The 17604-nt window shown below is 34.7% G+C and overlaps 1 protein-coding gene across 1 annotated transcript in view; it reads right to left on the bottom strand.

The window, feature by feature from the left end:
* Positions 1-9225, bottom strand: part of LOC132628398 (uncharacterized) — an 18193-nt gene extending 8968 nt beyond the window's left edge. Inside the window, exons 1-7 of the mRNA XM_060344181.1 lie at positions 8982-9225; positions 7518-7558; positions 6606-6655; positions 4075-4219; positions 3084-3140; positions 2147-2270; positions 947-1440 (exon numbers count right to left, since the gene is read on the bottom strand). Of these exons, the coding sequence (XP_060200164.1) occupies positions 947-1440; positions 2147-2270; positions 3084-3140; positions 4075-4219; positions 6606-6655; positions 7518-7558; positions 8982-9140 (1070 nt within the window). The 5' untranslated portion in view covers positions 9141-9225. The remainder of the gene's footprint in view (positions 1-946; positions 1441-2146; positions 2271-3083; positions 3141-4074; positions 4220-6605; positions 6656-7517; positions 7559-8981) is intronic.
* Positions 9226-17604: the final 8379 nt, after the last annotated feature.

The raw sequence follows: 17604 nt of genomic DNA, 5'->3' as shown, positions 1-17604 counted from the left end.
GATCCTTCCTAAAACATATAATTGAAGCAACAAATTCAAAATCAAAAACCCATTTGGTGGTTCCTCGAACGGAGAAGCTCCTGAACAGAGTGACCACATAAAAAGGTAATAGTTCAAAATTAAAAAAAAAAGAGTATAGAAAATTCCTAAAACAGCCATGACTTGTTGTTGTTGTAAGCTAACCAGGGCGTGGCTAAATAGGGCAGGGTAGAGTGGAAAACAGAAAAATTGTTAAATGGGGCAGGGCAGGTTGAATTCATGGCAGGGCAAGGCTTCACCCGCCCGGCCCTATGGCCCCTATGAGGAAGTGAAATTCGAGTGGGAACTCTCATCAGGGGAAGGGAAGATCTGTGGAGGTCAAGATGGAAAAGAGAAAGAAATGACTACAGATTGGAAACAATTAGGTGGAGTTGGAAAGGGCGGAAAGCGGTGGGTGCTGAAATGGATGGGGAAGAGTTTTGGGGTTTTTGGAACTTTTAGACATCTCATCCAAGTATTTGACGGAAGAACGGTTAAATTATTTTTGGAGTTTGAGAAATTCCCCTTCAGATAAAACATTCAGTCCTTGAGAAAGTAAGGTACTTAATTACAAAAGTATAAACGTCCTTATGTTTCCCGATGGAAAAGCATTTAGAATAGGTGGCAGATAAAAAATTAGGTCCCAGAGGAATTAGAGAAGCAACCAAACCAACATCCAACAGAAAGTCTGAAAAGCAATTGTTTGCAAACTCTTCCTCTCTCTCTCTCTCTCTCTCTCTCTCTCTCTCTCTCTCTCTCTCCCTCTCTCTCTTTTCTTCTTACTTGAATACTCTTAGTAATATTCATAATGTGGAAGTTCTTTTTTTTTTTTTTTCTAAATACACACCCTCAGCACCTCTTTTCTTTGAATATATATATCAATATTAGATCAAACGCAATTGACTGCAAATTTCTAAAACTTTAGAGCCATAAAAAAAGTTCACATAGCAAAGTAACTACCGAATTCAAAACGCTTACTTGAACAAGCATCACAAGTGCCTCATGCACTTTATCTCTGTTAATAACAGGTCCGTTGTTTGGGGTAGGAGTGAGAGATGGGGGCGGATTGGGAGGAGGAAATGGTTGAAGCAAAGGAGCTCCGTAAGGGCGTTGTAGATTCCCAGGGGGATGAAGTGGAGGAGCAGTAGGCACAGATGAAGAAACAGGTGGTTTCAGTGGAGAAGAGGAAGGAGGACCAAAGAATGACGATGGCTTCACTAGATTTGAAGACCTTTTGGTATCTGGTTCAGGAGCATCAGCAAGGGGAGGCATCAAAGTGGAAGATGTAGAAAGAGAAGGAGATGGCGTTGAAGAGGGAGGTACAGCAGCAGGAGGATGAGGAGGAGGTAGGACTACTGCAGATGGGTCGTACGACTGTCCCTGAACTGCAGCATTTGGGCCACTCCCAATTCTCATAGCATTCTGCAAAATGAAATGCTAAAAAATTCAGTCACGTTAATAATGTGTGTAACAAGAACACCATACAAACAAAAAATTTCATCTCTAACATAGTAACATGGTATTAGTCTAGAAGTATCTCCACTTAGGGTGTGTTTGGTATGGAAGAAAACATCATCTGGAAAATGTTCCCCAATTTTCCCATGTTTGGTTGGTCAAGATCTTTTAAAAAACATTTTCTCTAGGAAAACAAGTTCCTTAAATGAAGAAAATGTCACCTTAAATGAGATATTTTCAGTGTCTCCTCCCCACTCACCCAACACCCCCACCCCACCCCTTGACCATCCCACCACCCCCGAACCCCCACTCCCCACGCCATCTCACCCCCATAATGTTTTGCTAGATAACTTACAAATGCTCTTGGAACCTCAGTTGGTCCCCCATGGATTATGTAACGTTTTGAAAAGTCACATGAGAATTCTTAAAAATAACCATATGATTAATTAACATATTGTATAATCTTGTAAAAGGTGTCACTAATACTTTTGCAAGGCTGCCTATTATAAGAATTAATGATCCCAAAGCAAAGGTTAAAGATAGAAAGTATTTAGATCTCGCAAAGGAACTCACATATGGAAGAGACACTATTTTCCGTATGATAAACACTGCATAACAGCCACATTATGCGGGTAAAAAAAGAAGAGAAAGCAGAAGGGAAGAAAGGGCATACGCTGAAGAAATTCACAAAGGAACGATCATCTGGGACATCTGCAGTATTTGATGCAGTAGATGATGGCTCCAGGGGACCATCAATTACCAACATGCTTGGAACTGCTTCCAGCTCTTCAAATTCACTGTACCAAAATTACATAAAACCAAAAGTTTCTCTCAGAAACTAACCGATTGCAATTTGCCTTAAGTCATGGATTATTTTGAGCAGATAGTTAAAAAGGTAATCCAACCCACCAAACTATTCACCTCTCTAAAAATCTTGCAGCTTGCTTGCAACTAAAAGCTTTCACTTGTCACAACATAATGTCTCATTAGCTTTTCATAGTCACTTTCACCATGCATATAGCTTAGTTTTATGAGCAAGTTGGTTTATATAGAAAGCACCCATAGGACTAGAACCAACCTATTCAAACAGTAAACAAGACCCAACAATTTAAAGGCCCTTTCAACACTACTTACATTTCACTAAAAGCGTACTTTCACCTCAAATACCAACATTATCCTGCTCACCTCAGGTGACACTGATAACTTTCTTATTTCACAATTCCGCTGTCAATATCATTCTGCGCACTTAGATTTTGATCATATCTATGAGCATCTACTATAATTTTTAACAGCATTTCTAACTCAACTGTTCGACCCCTGAAAATTCAAACAGTATCTCATTGACCAGGTTCTTTAGGATGGCATCGATTTAAATTTATTATGCTTTCTCTCAGTCACACTGCAGTTCAAGATTCTAGCAAACAGAGGGAAGACCAAAAACTTTTTAACTGCCAAGCTAAACTACTATATCTGAGACGTAAATCAACGCCAAAATGTTTATGTAAATCAACGCCAAACTGTTTATAAATAAAATACATTAACATTCGAAGAGAATCTATCATTTTTATCAATAAACATATTTTGATCTTTATAAATATGAACTGAAATACCTCTTGTTTGAAGGTAATTTGAACTTTGTAGGCACCTTAGAATAAGCACTCAGTATCCTGATCACAGGTAAATATCAAAACAGATAATCAGGCATAATAATTAATGTTAACCAGAAAAGGCAGGAGAAGATTGACATGGCAATCATTGCACCGAACAACCAAAAAAAGGTACTTGTCTGATCCGTTCCCTTCTCATTAAGGTGATAAATAGATAGTGAAGCAGTGAAGAAGTAGTTTTGCACCGATACAAGCTTGAATCTCTACAACTTTTTACCCTAAAGATGCATCTGCCTAAAAGTTTCAAGTCATAAAAAACATATGCTCAACTTCTCAATAGCTCTATGAGAAACTTATTTGAAAAGATGAGATGAAGATCTAGGGAACCATTTCAGCTTGTATATAGTAGGTAGTATGGAAAGAGAGGAGTTGGAGGTGTTCCGGAAGGTAAAAAAACATCCCGAGCCAGAGTAGAACAGTTCAGGTGTTTTGGAAATAAAAAGGAGAACATCCTCAAGCCAAAGTAAAACAGCTTATCCCTTTACTGATCAGGAAAAAGGCAACGAAAACAAGCCTGCAACTTTAAGTCGGAACGCCATCTAATCATTCGCCTAACTAAAAGAATGAGTAAGCTAAACATACCATTCTGCTAATCGTTAGGCTATTCGTTACAACAATTTTAGATGTTATAGACTGAGGTTCTAGAGGAGTCCAACCTATAGGCAGCAGAACTAGTGAACTCTACTTCCATAATCATGGATTAATCAGATTACAAGCACATACTCCAAAATAATGATTGCATAAGCAAATTGAGTCCTCAAAATTCCACATTATGCAAATCTAATTATTATTTCTCATAGAATGAACACAATGGATAGTGGGGAGAACTAAACACACACACACACAGAAAAGGGGGGGGGGGGGGGGGGGGGTTGTAAATGCCGGGACGGGAAAAGAAAGATTTATGGAGAGAAAAAGAGATCCAAAGGTTCACCTGTTAAAGAGATTTGCAGCTTCTTCACATTCACGTGAATTATAAAACCATATCCCATTTACTTCTTGGGAAGAATTTCGATATAATAAATATGGGATCTGGAGCTCGAACTCAAAATCTCCCAAGAGATCCTCCACCAAATTATCTGCTTGAACGAATAAAGTCATATCTTCAACACGAAAGAACTAAACTTACATGCTCATACAGAAAGCAAGTTCTCAACTTTTTGTACCAACTTACGAGGAACATGGAATTCATGTGACTAGCTTTATTTAAGTCTGAAACACTACATTTATAAAGGTAAAAACAGACTTTTGATGCCACTTAAGTTTTTTTGATAAAGTGAGCTAATTTCATTATTTTAATACCGAGGAGGTACATCAAGAATACAAAGTTACAGCATAGCTGTTAAAGTTACATCCCAAAAACATCTCAGAAAATCCAAAAACTGAAATAGGTTCTCTGCCATTTTTCTCCTACACCAAAAAAATTAATTCTGGAGGCACCTATTTTACAGAAGAAATATGCCTTTTTTTTAATCTTCAAGACATCTCTTATACTTTTCCAGCAAAATAGTCCAAATGATGCATAGTGGGATGGTTTTTACTGAACTGGAATGACATCAAAGACTGGTTACGCAAGGCATTCAGCCTTCTGAATGTCCCGCTCTATAACCTCAATATGTCCAATTATATCACATGCAATGGAGATAGTTTTTTTTTTTTTTTGTTTTTTTTTTGACAAGTACATTCACTGGACAAAGAATTGGAGACCACTGTTTGAATACCAGACAGATTAATTTATAAAAAGAGTAACCACAATCTGTATGCTAAAAACTTAGAGATGACTCCAAACTCTAGAGCCATAAGTAGCAAGGAAAAAAGGGGGCTTTGGGAATCAATAAACCTCTCATGTCATGTCTCTCTAGCAATCCTGGCACATGACAATATAAAAAGAATACTTATAATTATTCAGTCATTTAGTTCATCTGACAATATATGTATTTCACATTAGAAGTTAAAGCAACCTAGTAATTTTTATTTTTTTTGAGAATTAAAGGAATCTAGTAACTTGCCAACATGACTAAACACTTTACCATCTCAAAATACGGTTCATTCTTGAACAGAGATATGGTTAATATGCTTAGGAGAGATGACTTAACCGATGCTTCAGGGGAGAGCCTATATCAATGTACAGGAAAAGTTCTCCTTACATCAGAATTTTGTTTCCTTGCCTGCTCAAGGAGTGAGCTTCCAACATTCTTTGAACTTTTTGTAAGCTAACTACTATTTACATTAGGCCATTTCCTCCGTTTTCTTGTTTTCTGGTTCCATCGTTAAGATTTTCTTGCAAACTAAAAGGTTTAGATGAGTGACTTTTGGCATTTAATTCTACCCAAGAAAAATCACTTTTCTTTTTCTCCTTTCGTAAGCATTCTTTTAAATCAGTGCTGAACCCGACTAACTTCAAAAAGGGGTTTATCAAATATTCTTCATATTTAAGTCAACTATCAAGAGAAGAGAGAAAGAACTCAAAAAATTCAAGACTTGATATTGAGTCAATCTTCTATCATGTTCTAAATGCGAGAGATAGGACATAATATGTCTCCATTATAAAAATTCTTAAGAAAAATCAAAGTATTATTTTATTTGCCCCCAAAAAAATATTGATCCACATTGTATTCTGTGACATCCCAAAATGTTTGGCACAACTTCTATAAATTAAATAAGTAATGTCCCTAGCTTCTGTAAAATATTCTAATTCGCTTAAACCAATTCAGTCAATCAATTAATTGCGCTTTGATCCTATATTAGTTGGGTCAATTATATGAATCCTTTGTTTCCATTCCACTCTATTCAGGTCTACTTCATTCCAATACTAGGAGCTTCCTAAAACTAGAAAATTTTCAAATCTTACACTTACGCGGACATGAATTTACAAGCTCCTAACCAAAAAAGGCTCCTAGCAAACAGCATCCCTAAAGTTAAGTGTAACAACATCAATTAAGTCTTAATCCTAACTAATTGGTAATACCAATGTAGATCTCTGCTCCTATTATGCTCCGTTGTTAACTAAGTCCTCATTGACCCTAAAAGATATAGTGTCATCATCAATTGCCATTCCAGTATTTTCCTCCAAATGAGGACTACTTCATTACTATCTCTTGACACGATCTGAATGTCAATTTTACTGCTTCAGGATTCTCCAAAATAACTTACACCCCCTTGAGATTCCTCAATAAGATTATGTACTTCATGAATTATATTACTATGATTCTATGTTGTTAAAGTCAAATAGTCACACATGCATGAGCTACTGCTTTAAGCACTTTTTTTACAGGGGAAAGGAAAACAAACACAAAAACAAAGCTGACACTGTCTATTTCCCTAGTCCAGGGTAAAATGAAAAACATATCTAGATAAATTTGGAAATAGAGAACCTAAAGTATGAAAGAACATTGCAAAAGTTCTGCGAAGGATACAATCCAAGCAGAGATTTTTTAAACAGAAAAGAGAAAACAAATAACTAACCTGTATTTCTGCGGTTCATAACAATGAACTGAAACCGAGGTTGAGCACTCCTGTAACATAATGAATATCTCATAGAACCATACCATTCAAATCAACTCAGGAAGAAGAATAATGCATTAAATCAAGAAACTTTCAATCAATCAATCAACTTAGTCCCAGACTCCCAATCTAAAGCTAGATGGGGTCACCTATAGGAATCCTATATACTCCCTCCGTCCCAATTTATGAGAAGTTGTTTGACTGGGCACGAAAGAATGAACGGAAGACTTTTATACTCGTGCTCTAAAAGAAGTGTTTGGCTATAAATCATCTCATTAAGGGAAAAATGGTCAGTTTAAAGTTAGTTACTAAATATAGAAAGGTGTTATTCCTTTTAGAACAGACTAAAAAGGAAATAGTGTCACATAAACTGGGATGGAGGGAGCATTAATTTTGCTCTACTGTGCTCATCTTAATTCCATTACTAGTAAACAATTTGACTACCCGGCAAATTACTTCTCCAAGAGGCACTTATCCCTGTGACATACTCTCTCCATCCCAATTTAAGCATCTTCCTTTCCTTTTTGGTCTGTCCCAAAAAGAGTGTCTCTATATTTAGTAATACTTCCAATTCCAACGTTCTACATGGCAAGTTTAAGACCACAAGATTTAAAGGACTACACACATCTTTAATTAAAGACAGCAAGATTCAACAATCTCTCTGTTTCTTAAACTCCGTGCCTAATCAAACTAAAACACCAAAATTGGGACGGAGGAAGTACAACTTTTGACCATATTATATCTAAAACCTTTCCACTAAAAAACCCAGAAATAAACCTCAAAGGTCACCAATTTAATCAAAACCCTGAAAAGGGCCAGGGAAAGAAATGCCAAGGAAAAACAAAAAGCAAATCCAGAAACCAAAGTATTTACCTCTTTACAACAAACAGGGATCCTTCCACATCCTTTCGACTCTGCAGAGAAAGATTAAAACAATATCAGTAATCAAATAAGAACAATCAAATACAAGTCAATCAATAAAACTACACTCACTCCCGGACTAATTCCCATCTAATATTCCGACTCATTTAATTCAAATACAATCATTTATCATTTTCTAGAATTAATTTAAGGGTTCTTTGAAAACTAAAAAGGGTTGCTAAATCTCACACATAAACCCAACACAAACATACAAATTGATGCAATTTTTTAAAGAGAAAACTAAAACCCATTGGCTATTATCGATATTGAATTTGTAGAAAGTAACATGAGCAAGATAAAACAATATCAGTACTCAAATAAAAGTCAATCAATAAAACTACACTCAATCCCAACTAGTTGTCATCTAATATTCCGATTCATTTAATTCAAATACAATAATTCATCGTTTTCTCGAATTAATTTAGGAGTTCTATAACAAACTAAAAAGGATAGATCAATCTCACACTTAATCCTACACAAACATACAAATAAAGATGCAATTTTTCCAAAGAGAAAATGAATACCCATTACCTATTCGCTATTACTGCTATTGAATTCGTACAAAGTAACATGAGCAGCTCTTTCTCTAATAAATTTAAGAGTTCTTTAAAAACTAAAAGGGTTTGCTAAATCTCACATTTATACTACACAAACATACAAATAAAAGTGCAATTGTGCTAAGAGAAAATAAATACCCATTGGCTACTATCGATATTGAATTCATAGAAAGTAACATGAGCATGATTAAAACAATATCAGTACTTAAATAAGAATACTCAACTACAAGTCAATCATTAAAAGTTTGGTAGCAGGTTAGAAGGTAAATTATTCATGTATAAAATTAATATGGTGTTTGGTTTACAATTTAGAAACCCGCATAACTAATGCATATATAGGTTATGAGGGAATCTCATTTTATGCATGATAGAAAATGGCATAACTAAACTCAACATAAAATAATACATAGATTCGCTCGTAATTAATCTCTATATTAATAAAACCTGCAAAACTCTAACCAGCTACCAAACGACCCCTAAGAGGTTTGCTAAATCTCACACTTACACTACACAAAAAACATACAAATAATAAAGATGCAATCTTTTCAAGGAAAAAATAAATACCCATCGGCTATTATCGATATTGAAATACGCAGAAAGTAACACGGACCACGATTAAAACAATATCAGCACTCAAATACAAGTTAATCAATAAACTACACTCAATCCAAGACTACTTCTCATCTAATATTCCGACTACTTTAATTCAAATACAATAATTTTTTCTTCTTTTTTTTTTTGAATTAATTTAAGAGTTCTTTAACAAGTAATAAAAGTTTTGCTAAATCCTACACTTATACTACAAAAAAAAAAAATAACAGTGATTGCGATTTTTGTTAAGAGAGAAAAGTGAATATACCCATTGGCTATTATCGATATTGAATTCGTATAAAGTAACATGAGCAGCAGTGATGAGTATTTCTTCAACAAATGGATCGATTCGTTGAAGAACTGTTAAATTAAGGAGTTTTGTGCTGTTTTGGTCCAAATTTGGCATTAATTTACCGTTCTGAGACATTATACTTCTTTCTATATTTGAAACCCTAGAAATTGGGGGGTTTTGCTCTATATAATGTGTTACTGGAGAAGAAGATGGCCGAATTTGCCAAAATAGCCTTTGTTTTAGACCACTGTGTATATTTTTAAACTTTTTGCAAATATGACCTCTAAGCACTTCCAAGGAGAAGTAAGAAAATAAAAAATTATGCAAGGATTAGTAGGCGTTTAGCCACGAATACCAAATATTTTTTAGGACTTTATTTGGAATTTTGAAGTTGGAGATGATAATGGAGTTGTGTTTGGTTGTTTGAATGTATTGAAAGTGAAAATAGATTTTTTGGTGTTTTTCAAATTTCAAATATAATTTCAAGTTGTATTTGGAATTTTCATAGCCAAATGTTAATTTTCAAATAAAGTGAAGAAGTTTTTTCGGAAAAAAGTGAAAAATTCTCGTGGCCAAACGGGTCCTTAGTTTTCGACAACTTTAACTTAGGCGTCGTTTGGTAATTGGTTAGAATTATGCAGGTATTAATAATATAGAGATTAGGTATGAAAAAATCTTGTATTATTTTATGCAGAAATTAGTTATTTCATTATATTCCGCATAAACTGATACTCAGAGAGTATTTCACTGAACAAGTAGGTGCTTCCAAATTTGAAATCCTAGAAATGCTCCGAATTGGGGGCTTTGTTGTATATAGTCTCTGTGACTGGGAGATTGCCGATGGAAGAAGACACTTGTATTTTCGTATTTTCTAATTTATTTTCATTTGTATGGCTGAATTTGCTAAATAGCCTTTTTAGAGACCACTATATATATTTTTTGTCCATATTTTAAATAAAATTTACAAATACAACTTAAGTGCTTCACATAAGAAGAATGAAATTGCACGGTTTGACCTTCAAATGGAATGGTCTTTAATTTTCGGGAAAGAATGTCGTTGTCACCGGAAAATAAAATAACTACCCATTCATACCCCTCTTACTTTCATGCCCCTAAAACTATTTACCCGAAAGACTCTCAAAATTTTGAAACCAATAAGGTAGATAAATATACTGAGATGGTATCATGTTCATCGATGCACAATTCATTTTGTATTGCTGGATTTGCCAAATAGCCTTTTTAAGAGATCACTATGTATATTTTGTCCATATTTTAAATAAAATTTGCAAATATAACCTAGACAAGTAAATCTCATGGGTTGGGATGTTACCTGAAATTATCTCGTCCCAGGATAAAATAATTCTTGAACCAAATAATATTCAGTATCAAATGCAGGATAAAACAACCTCATGAAATATCTCAAAATTATTATTTTTATCTCACCAACCAGACGACTTTAACTATTGAAAAGTACTTCGCATGGGAAAAAAGAGGAAAGAACCAAAATTGCCACTTGACTATCGAAAATTGGTCAATTTTACTTTCTATTTGCAAATGGCCTGGATATGCCCCTCCATTTAATAGAATGGGTCATCTGCCCTTAGGTATGTTAGTTTTTAAGTACAGATATGGTCCATTTTATTAATTGGGGGTGGGTGCGGGCAGGAGCCCCCGGGGGGGAGCCCACATTTGAGATACCGAGAGTTAAGTTGGCTCATTTTTTACGGTGAGGGCAATTTTGATCATTTTTCCTAGGAAGAATAAAAAACTATGCTCCTAGTTCTTGACAAACTTTAGCTTAGCGGTCTAAAGTTGGGTCATAACTTTTTTTATAATTTTAGCTCGTTTTCTTTTCGATCCGGTGTCCAGTATCCATATTGAAACCCGATTAAATTTAAATTTCGCATCGTAGGATTCATTTTGGGCAACACCCCCATTGATCTTAAGTTTAACCAAATTACTTATGCAGTAGGTAACTGATTCATTTCTAATATCTTTAAATTAGTTAATTATATGTCAATTTTAATATCACCACCATATTCACGGAATGGAACTCCAAATAACATGTTAATGACGAAAGTTCAGAAATTCATAAAAAAAAAAAAAAAAAATTGTATTAAGGAGATTATTTTTCAACATGTTCTGATGATGGCTACACGTTTGGTTTAGCATTTTATTATTTTTCTAATTTCTAAATTATACTCCAACTTCAAGATGTGAAAATCTTCTACAACCACTGGTCTGAAGTTCAAAATTATAGCAACTAATTTTTTAATCAATGATCTAAAGTTCAAAACTAATTGCAGTAGGAATGAGGGAAGCTTCAATAGAAAAATATTAAAAAGGAAAAATGCTTCGAAGATGCTTTAGATTAGTGATCTGAAGGTTTAAATTGTTGCAATTGAATTTTATACTAAATCTGTCAAACGGGACGGGACGGCCCTATTTTAGAAGGATGGGACGAGACCTAAAAAAGGGAGGCCCGATGGTGGATCGAGATTGGGCCTAAAGGGGATTTTGTGTGTGTGTGTGGGGGGGGGGGGGGGGGGGGGACCGTCCCATTATATAGGGGAAGGGTATGGGATGGGTCAGGGACTTTTTAAAAATTTATTTAAATATTTAAATCCTAAAGAGACACAAAATTAATATAAAAAAAAAAACATCAAACTTAAATTGATAACATCGCAAATTCAAAGATACAAACTTAAATGGTTAATACATTGCAAATCTAAAATTCAAAAATAGAAACTTAAACGGGCTAACATAAAAAAAAATTCGAAACATACAAAATAAACGGATAACATTGATGGAGATAAAGTTTATCTTTGTGCTTTTTTTTTTTCAAGTGCCTTGCTGTACCCCCATAATTCGGTGCTCCGTGCTTATGGTAATATATTCTTTTTCAAAAGAGAGAATACATAATTACCGCCGAAGTAGGACCTTTTTTCCAGAGACACTTGAACTTTGCGGGGGTCCTATTATCCCCCCCAACCCCCAAGCAACTTTGAATTGATATAATTACCTTCTTTTTGGTCTACTGGACATAGAGAGTGCATATACTTTCTTAAAGATAGTAAGGAACCCAAAAAATAACTGCAATTTTATTTTACAAGTTTTTTTTATAAAATGCATTTTTCTATTTTTCTTGTTATTTTGTCTTTTTCTTATTATGTTTTTCTCCTTCTCTTCCTCGTCCTCCTTCATCTTTATAAACCCGTAGCCATCTCCGCCAGACACCCCCTCCCCTCCCCCCCCCCCCCCCCCTCAAACTTCCAATGCCATTATTCCACAACTCCATCCACCATCTTTTACTACTACCGCTTCAACTCTTTCTTCAATCCAAAAATTTATTAAACAATTCCTCTTACATTTCAAAGGATTCTGAAAAATCCATTAGATCAAACAAAAAGAAATTCTCCATTTCTAATTTCAGGCCATTATTATCGGATTTATGCTTTTAGTACATGAGCAGCAAAACACAACTACTTCAAGCTTCTTCCTTTCGTTGATTTTGAGAGTATATATTTGGGCAATAAAACTGTGGAGTAACTCCATATACAATGCTAAATATTAGGTAATGAAAATTTTGTGGAGAAGTTTATCTTGTTTCTCTTCTCTCTTTTTCAAATGTTTCTTGGTCGAAGTATTGGGGGGGGGGGGGGGGGGGAGGGGTTGCAAAATAAAGAAGAAGAAGAAGAGAGAAAGAATACGAGGGGAGGGGTTAACTGAAGAAGAAGAAGAAGTATGTGTTGGGTTGGGAGTGGGAGGGGATGATGAAGTCAAAAAATTAGAAAGAGAAAGACAAAAGACATAAACAAAAATGAAAAACGAAAAAAACATGTAATTTAAATTAAATTAACACGTGTCAAGCAAGGATTAGTGCGTGTTTAACACCTATCTGTTTAAAATTGGGTTGAACCCAGACGAAAAAGGAGGTAATTATATCGTTTCAAAGTTGTTTAGGGGCATCATAGCCCCCCCCCCCCCCCCCCCCCATAAAGTTCAAGTGTAGTTTGAAAAAAAATCCTACTTTAGCGAGGTAATTATGTATTCTCTGAAATTGACATTTAACATGTTCTTCATCTACTCGCTGTAAATAGTTCTACACCCAAGATGTTCCTCTGTGAGAAGGAGGATTTTCTATGGAAGTTGGAAATAGAATAGTTGAGTTTTCAAATTTAGATAGAGAGAGAATTGTGTGAAGAATGAAGAAGAGTGGAGGGGTATTTATAATTTAAAAATAAGGTCATAATGTAGTTTAATAAACTTAGGAGTAAAACAAAATTGGCAACGGCTAATTTTTTGAATTTTAAATGTGTAGATTTTAAAATTTTTGCCATAGATATTTTTTAATAAAATGCAAACTTAATAAGACATTGGAAATATTTAGTATTTATATTTTTTATAACTTATTTAATTGTAAATTAATATTAAAATTTATTTTTTGTAATTTATAACTTTTAAGCATTTAAGTTTATTTAGCAACGGTCAGATATCAGAGCATTTAAGCTCTGATACCGCTTGATAAGAATCTAATTACTTGAGTAAAACAAGAAAATAATGCGAAAGTTAGAATATGAATATTAAGTACAGAATTTAAAGATATGCTAAGAACCTTAATTTATCTTATTATTCTAAATTAGCGGATTAAAGCTAATTATAATACTAATAGAGTCAATTCAAGAATTAATAAGTTCAAAAAACTAACTGTTGCTAAATAAACTTAAATGCTTTAAAGTTATAAATCGAGAAAAGGACAAAAATGGTCTCTTAACTATGATAGTAGGTTCAAAATAGTCCCTTAACTATGCACTTAACGGTTTTAGTCCTTTAAGTTTGTTACAAGTTAACAAAAATGGTCCTTTAACTATGAGAGTAGGTTCAAAATAGTCCCTTAACTATGCACTTAACGGTTTTGGTCCTTTAAATTTGCCATAAGTTGACAAAATGGTCCCTTAACTATGAGGGTTGGTTAAAAATAGTCTCTTAAGTATGCACTTAACGGTTTGATAATGTCAGAAAATGATGTCTCGAAACACAAAGACCGACGGACTCTATCGATTAAAACTGAGGGAATCCATCGACTAAATAAAATACACTAGACTTTAGAAATAAATTAGAAATAGCAGAAACTAAAAAAGTTGTCACTACCAAAAACAAGCGAAAAAAATGATGGACGGAAACCGATGGATAAAATCGAGGGACACTATTTTTTTTTTTATTTTTTTTTATTGTTTTTTACGAAAACCAACGGAAGTCCATCAGTTATTTTTGAGGAAAAATGCGCAGAAGTCCATCCTATAACTGACTAACGTCCGTCGGTTTTGTCCCGAGTTATTTGACCGATCTAGAGTTCTCACTAATTTTTCCCTTTTTTTCATAGTTCTCGTCAAATCTAACAAACAGAGTTCGATGAATATTTTGTCGAGACTAAAACTGTCAACTTATGGCAAACTTAAAGGACCAAAACCGTTAATGCATAGTTAAGGGACTATTTTGAACCTACTCTTATAGTTAAGGGACCGTTTTTGTTAACTTGTAACAAACTTAAAGGACTAAAACCGTTAAGTGCATAGTTAAGGGACTATTTTGAACCTACTATCATAGTTAAGGGACCATTTTTGTCCTTTTCTCGTTATAAATCATACAAAAATAAATTTTAATATTAAGTTATTTGAACTTATTACGTCTAGTTTTTTTTTTTTTTTTTTTACTTACAGCTGCTAGTTTTTTGAACTTGTAAGTTAATATTAAATATAATTTCTTATTACTTATAAAAATTATGAAGACTTGCATTTTTTTAGTATTTAATAAAAAAAATCAAGTTAGAACTATGAAGTCAGTACAATTCTTAATAAAATTCAAGGTTAAAGTATTTACGTTTATTTAATATGACTTTCAAATTTTATATACAAATACAAGAAGAGCACCTAATCTACGTTGCCACCTTCTATGAAGCGTTCTATTTGCACTAGGTCTCTCAGTAGCTAATTATAAATTATCATACTAAAGCATGTACATGTCTATATAGAATTTTTCTAATCTTTATATTGCTTCTGTTGGAGTAATATTTGGAATTGAAATTGATGTTTGACGTTTCATAAGTTTCACGCTGTCGTCGTTATTAGTGATGAGTACCTTATTGTATTCTTCTTCTTTTTGTGGATTAATTTTGATACACCAAAATTTCTTCTTATGCGTTGATCCAATCTATGAATAAGACGAAAATCTTTAAGATGTCTTCTACTAATGAATGGTTGTGGACTACGAGTTGAAATCTTGTCGCGCTAAAAACTGTGTCCGAAGTGTCACGACCCAACCCCGTAGGCCGTGACTGGTGCCCGACCTGGACACCCGTATACATACTCTTTAGCTACATGTTCATTTTACAACAAACACAATATAGAACTTATAACGACCAAACCATGGTCTCGGAACTGTCGCATAAATGCATATATATAAATGCAAGCCGACAAGGCTGCTACCACAACATGATAATATCTGCAAGCCGGCGAGGCTGCTACCATGATAGAATACGCATACTGATAATACACACACAACTGATCACATCTGAATACGACCCACACACATGTCCACAGACCTCTAAGAGTTTCAAAAGTGAAATATGACGGGACAGGGCCCCGTCGTACCCTTAAACAACATATGCATATATTTAGATAAAAAAGGATCTATACCAAATCTGGGCTCCCGAACAACGGAACTCTCCAAGATAGCAGAAGGAAAATCTTAAGCTGGCGGATCACCAAAGCGAGTATCTGCACCTGCGGGCATGGAACGCAGCCCCCCGAAGAAAGGGGGTCAGTACGGAATATGTACTGAATATGTAAAGCATTACTGAATCATGAAACAAGGAAAAACGTAACAGTGAACAAGTTTTAAAAAAAAAAAAAAACAACCCGGGAGTAACCTGGAACAGCAGGTTGAACCATGCCATGTGGTCCCTTACACAGATTCTCGCATACACAATATAAATATAGAATATCCTACTCGTAGCCGCTTCCGACTAATAATATAATAGTCCCTTCGGACGGCCGCTTCCGGCTAATAACACAATAGTCCCTTTGGACGGCCGCTTCCGGCATAATAATGATGGCCCCTTCGGGCAGCCGCTTCCGGCTTAATAATAATGGCCCCTTCGGGCAGCCGTTTCCGGCTTGAGAATATTATAATCCAGCTGATCAGGTGGAACAATAACAATATATATGATATACAGTATGAATATTTAGTGAAGTCAGGCCATGAGTTATCATAGAGTTCCTACGAATAGAAGCTGATATATATCGACTATTATCCAACGTACAAAAGACTTGAGAGGCAATAGCTCAATTACCTTAAGAATTCTAACGTCAAGAAGTGAATAAGAATCTTGAATCACACTCGAACTTATGAATAGAATTACCCCAAAGCTCATATCATATGTCACTTATATCTAAGACATGCCAAAAGAAGGAAGGGACAGCTTTACATACCTTTGGCGTTTATTCGTAACGCAACACGTATAGGCTGCCCAAAGTTTCAACCTATATTAAGACGTCAAGAATTATGGTTAAGCTACGGGGAGATTCAAAACGTATTCTAGCGTTAGTATCTCCTTTCTAGATGTTTAGTCGACGTTTTCTCTTGTATCCAAACCAACTACATACAACCAATCCAACATCAATAATTATATGTTCAATACCAATCCGGACAGCCCACACAATATCCCAAACAGCCCACATTCACAACATGCAATAACGATTCACATACGGCTACTACATTCTCAAGTTACTTCTAATAGTTCGTAGCCTTAACGTTTGCATGTAACAACTTATAATAGCCCATCCAACATACAACATGATGTATACTCTTAACTATAATTAGTTTTCCCAACTTAATGAAAACACAAGTCTAAAGCAGTCCCTAACCAACAACATGTCCAAAAACAGTCCCTACACGGTTTCAACACGCTTCAACATCACTTACATAAAATCATAGATTCAATTATTTTCATACTAACACAACTTCACTTTTAACCTTCCAATTCTTTTCATTTTTTTTTTACCATGAGATATATGATAGTAACAACCATATTTATTAAAGAAAATTAGTTCATTAATTCCACCAAAACAGTCCCCTCGGCCACATAGTCATTCCAACACCAACATTCATGATTTTATGCATGCGATTCATGTTCATCAAGTTACAACCATACTTCAACGTCAACACCTATAACCTCATGGTTAATATCATGTTCCCACATCAACACACCTTATTTCATGCATACAAATTATATTTACACATCTACATCACCCTTAATACATGAAAAAGAAAGTTAGATCTTACCTTGACAACTTGACTTCTCGACTCGACTAGAGTTTGTGAATTGAAATAAAAATGGTTCTTGTTGCTCCAATGACTATATTCACGTTTCTAGGGACCTTACAAAGGGTTGAAAAACCTTGGAAAATAATTTTTGGATCAAGACTCAAGAGCTCAAAAATCAGCCATTGTGGACGAGAGCTTTCTCTCTCTAGGTTTAGGTTTTCTTTCTTTGTGTTGTGTAGTTGAAATGAATGTATTTGCTGATCTCCTTAGTCCT

Source organism: Lycium barbarum, chromosome 2, assembly GCF_019175385.1.
Source record: "Lycium barbarum isolate Lr01 chromosome 2, ASM1917538v2, whole genome shotgun sequence".
NCBI lineage: Eukaryota > Viridiplantae > Streptophyta > Magnoliopsida > Solanales > Solanaceae > Lycium > Lycium barbarum.
Note: the sequence above shows the minus strand (reverse complement) of the source record. Positions and strands in the feature narration are given on the sequence as shown.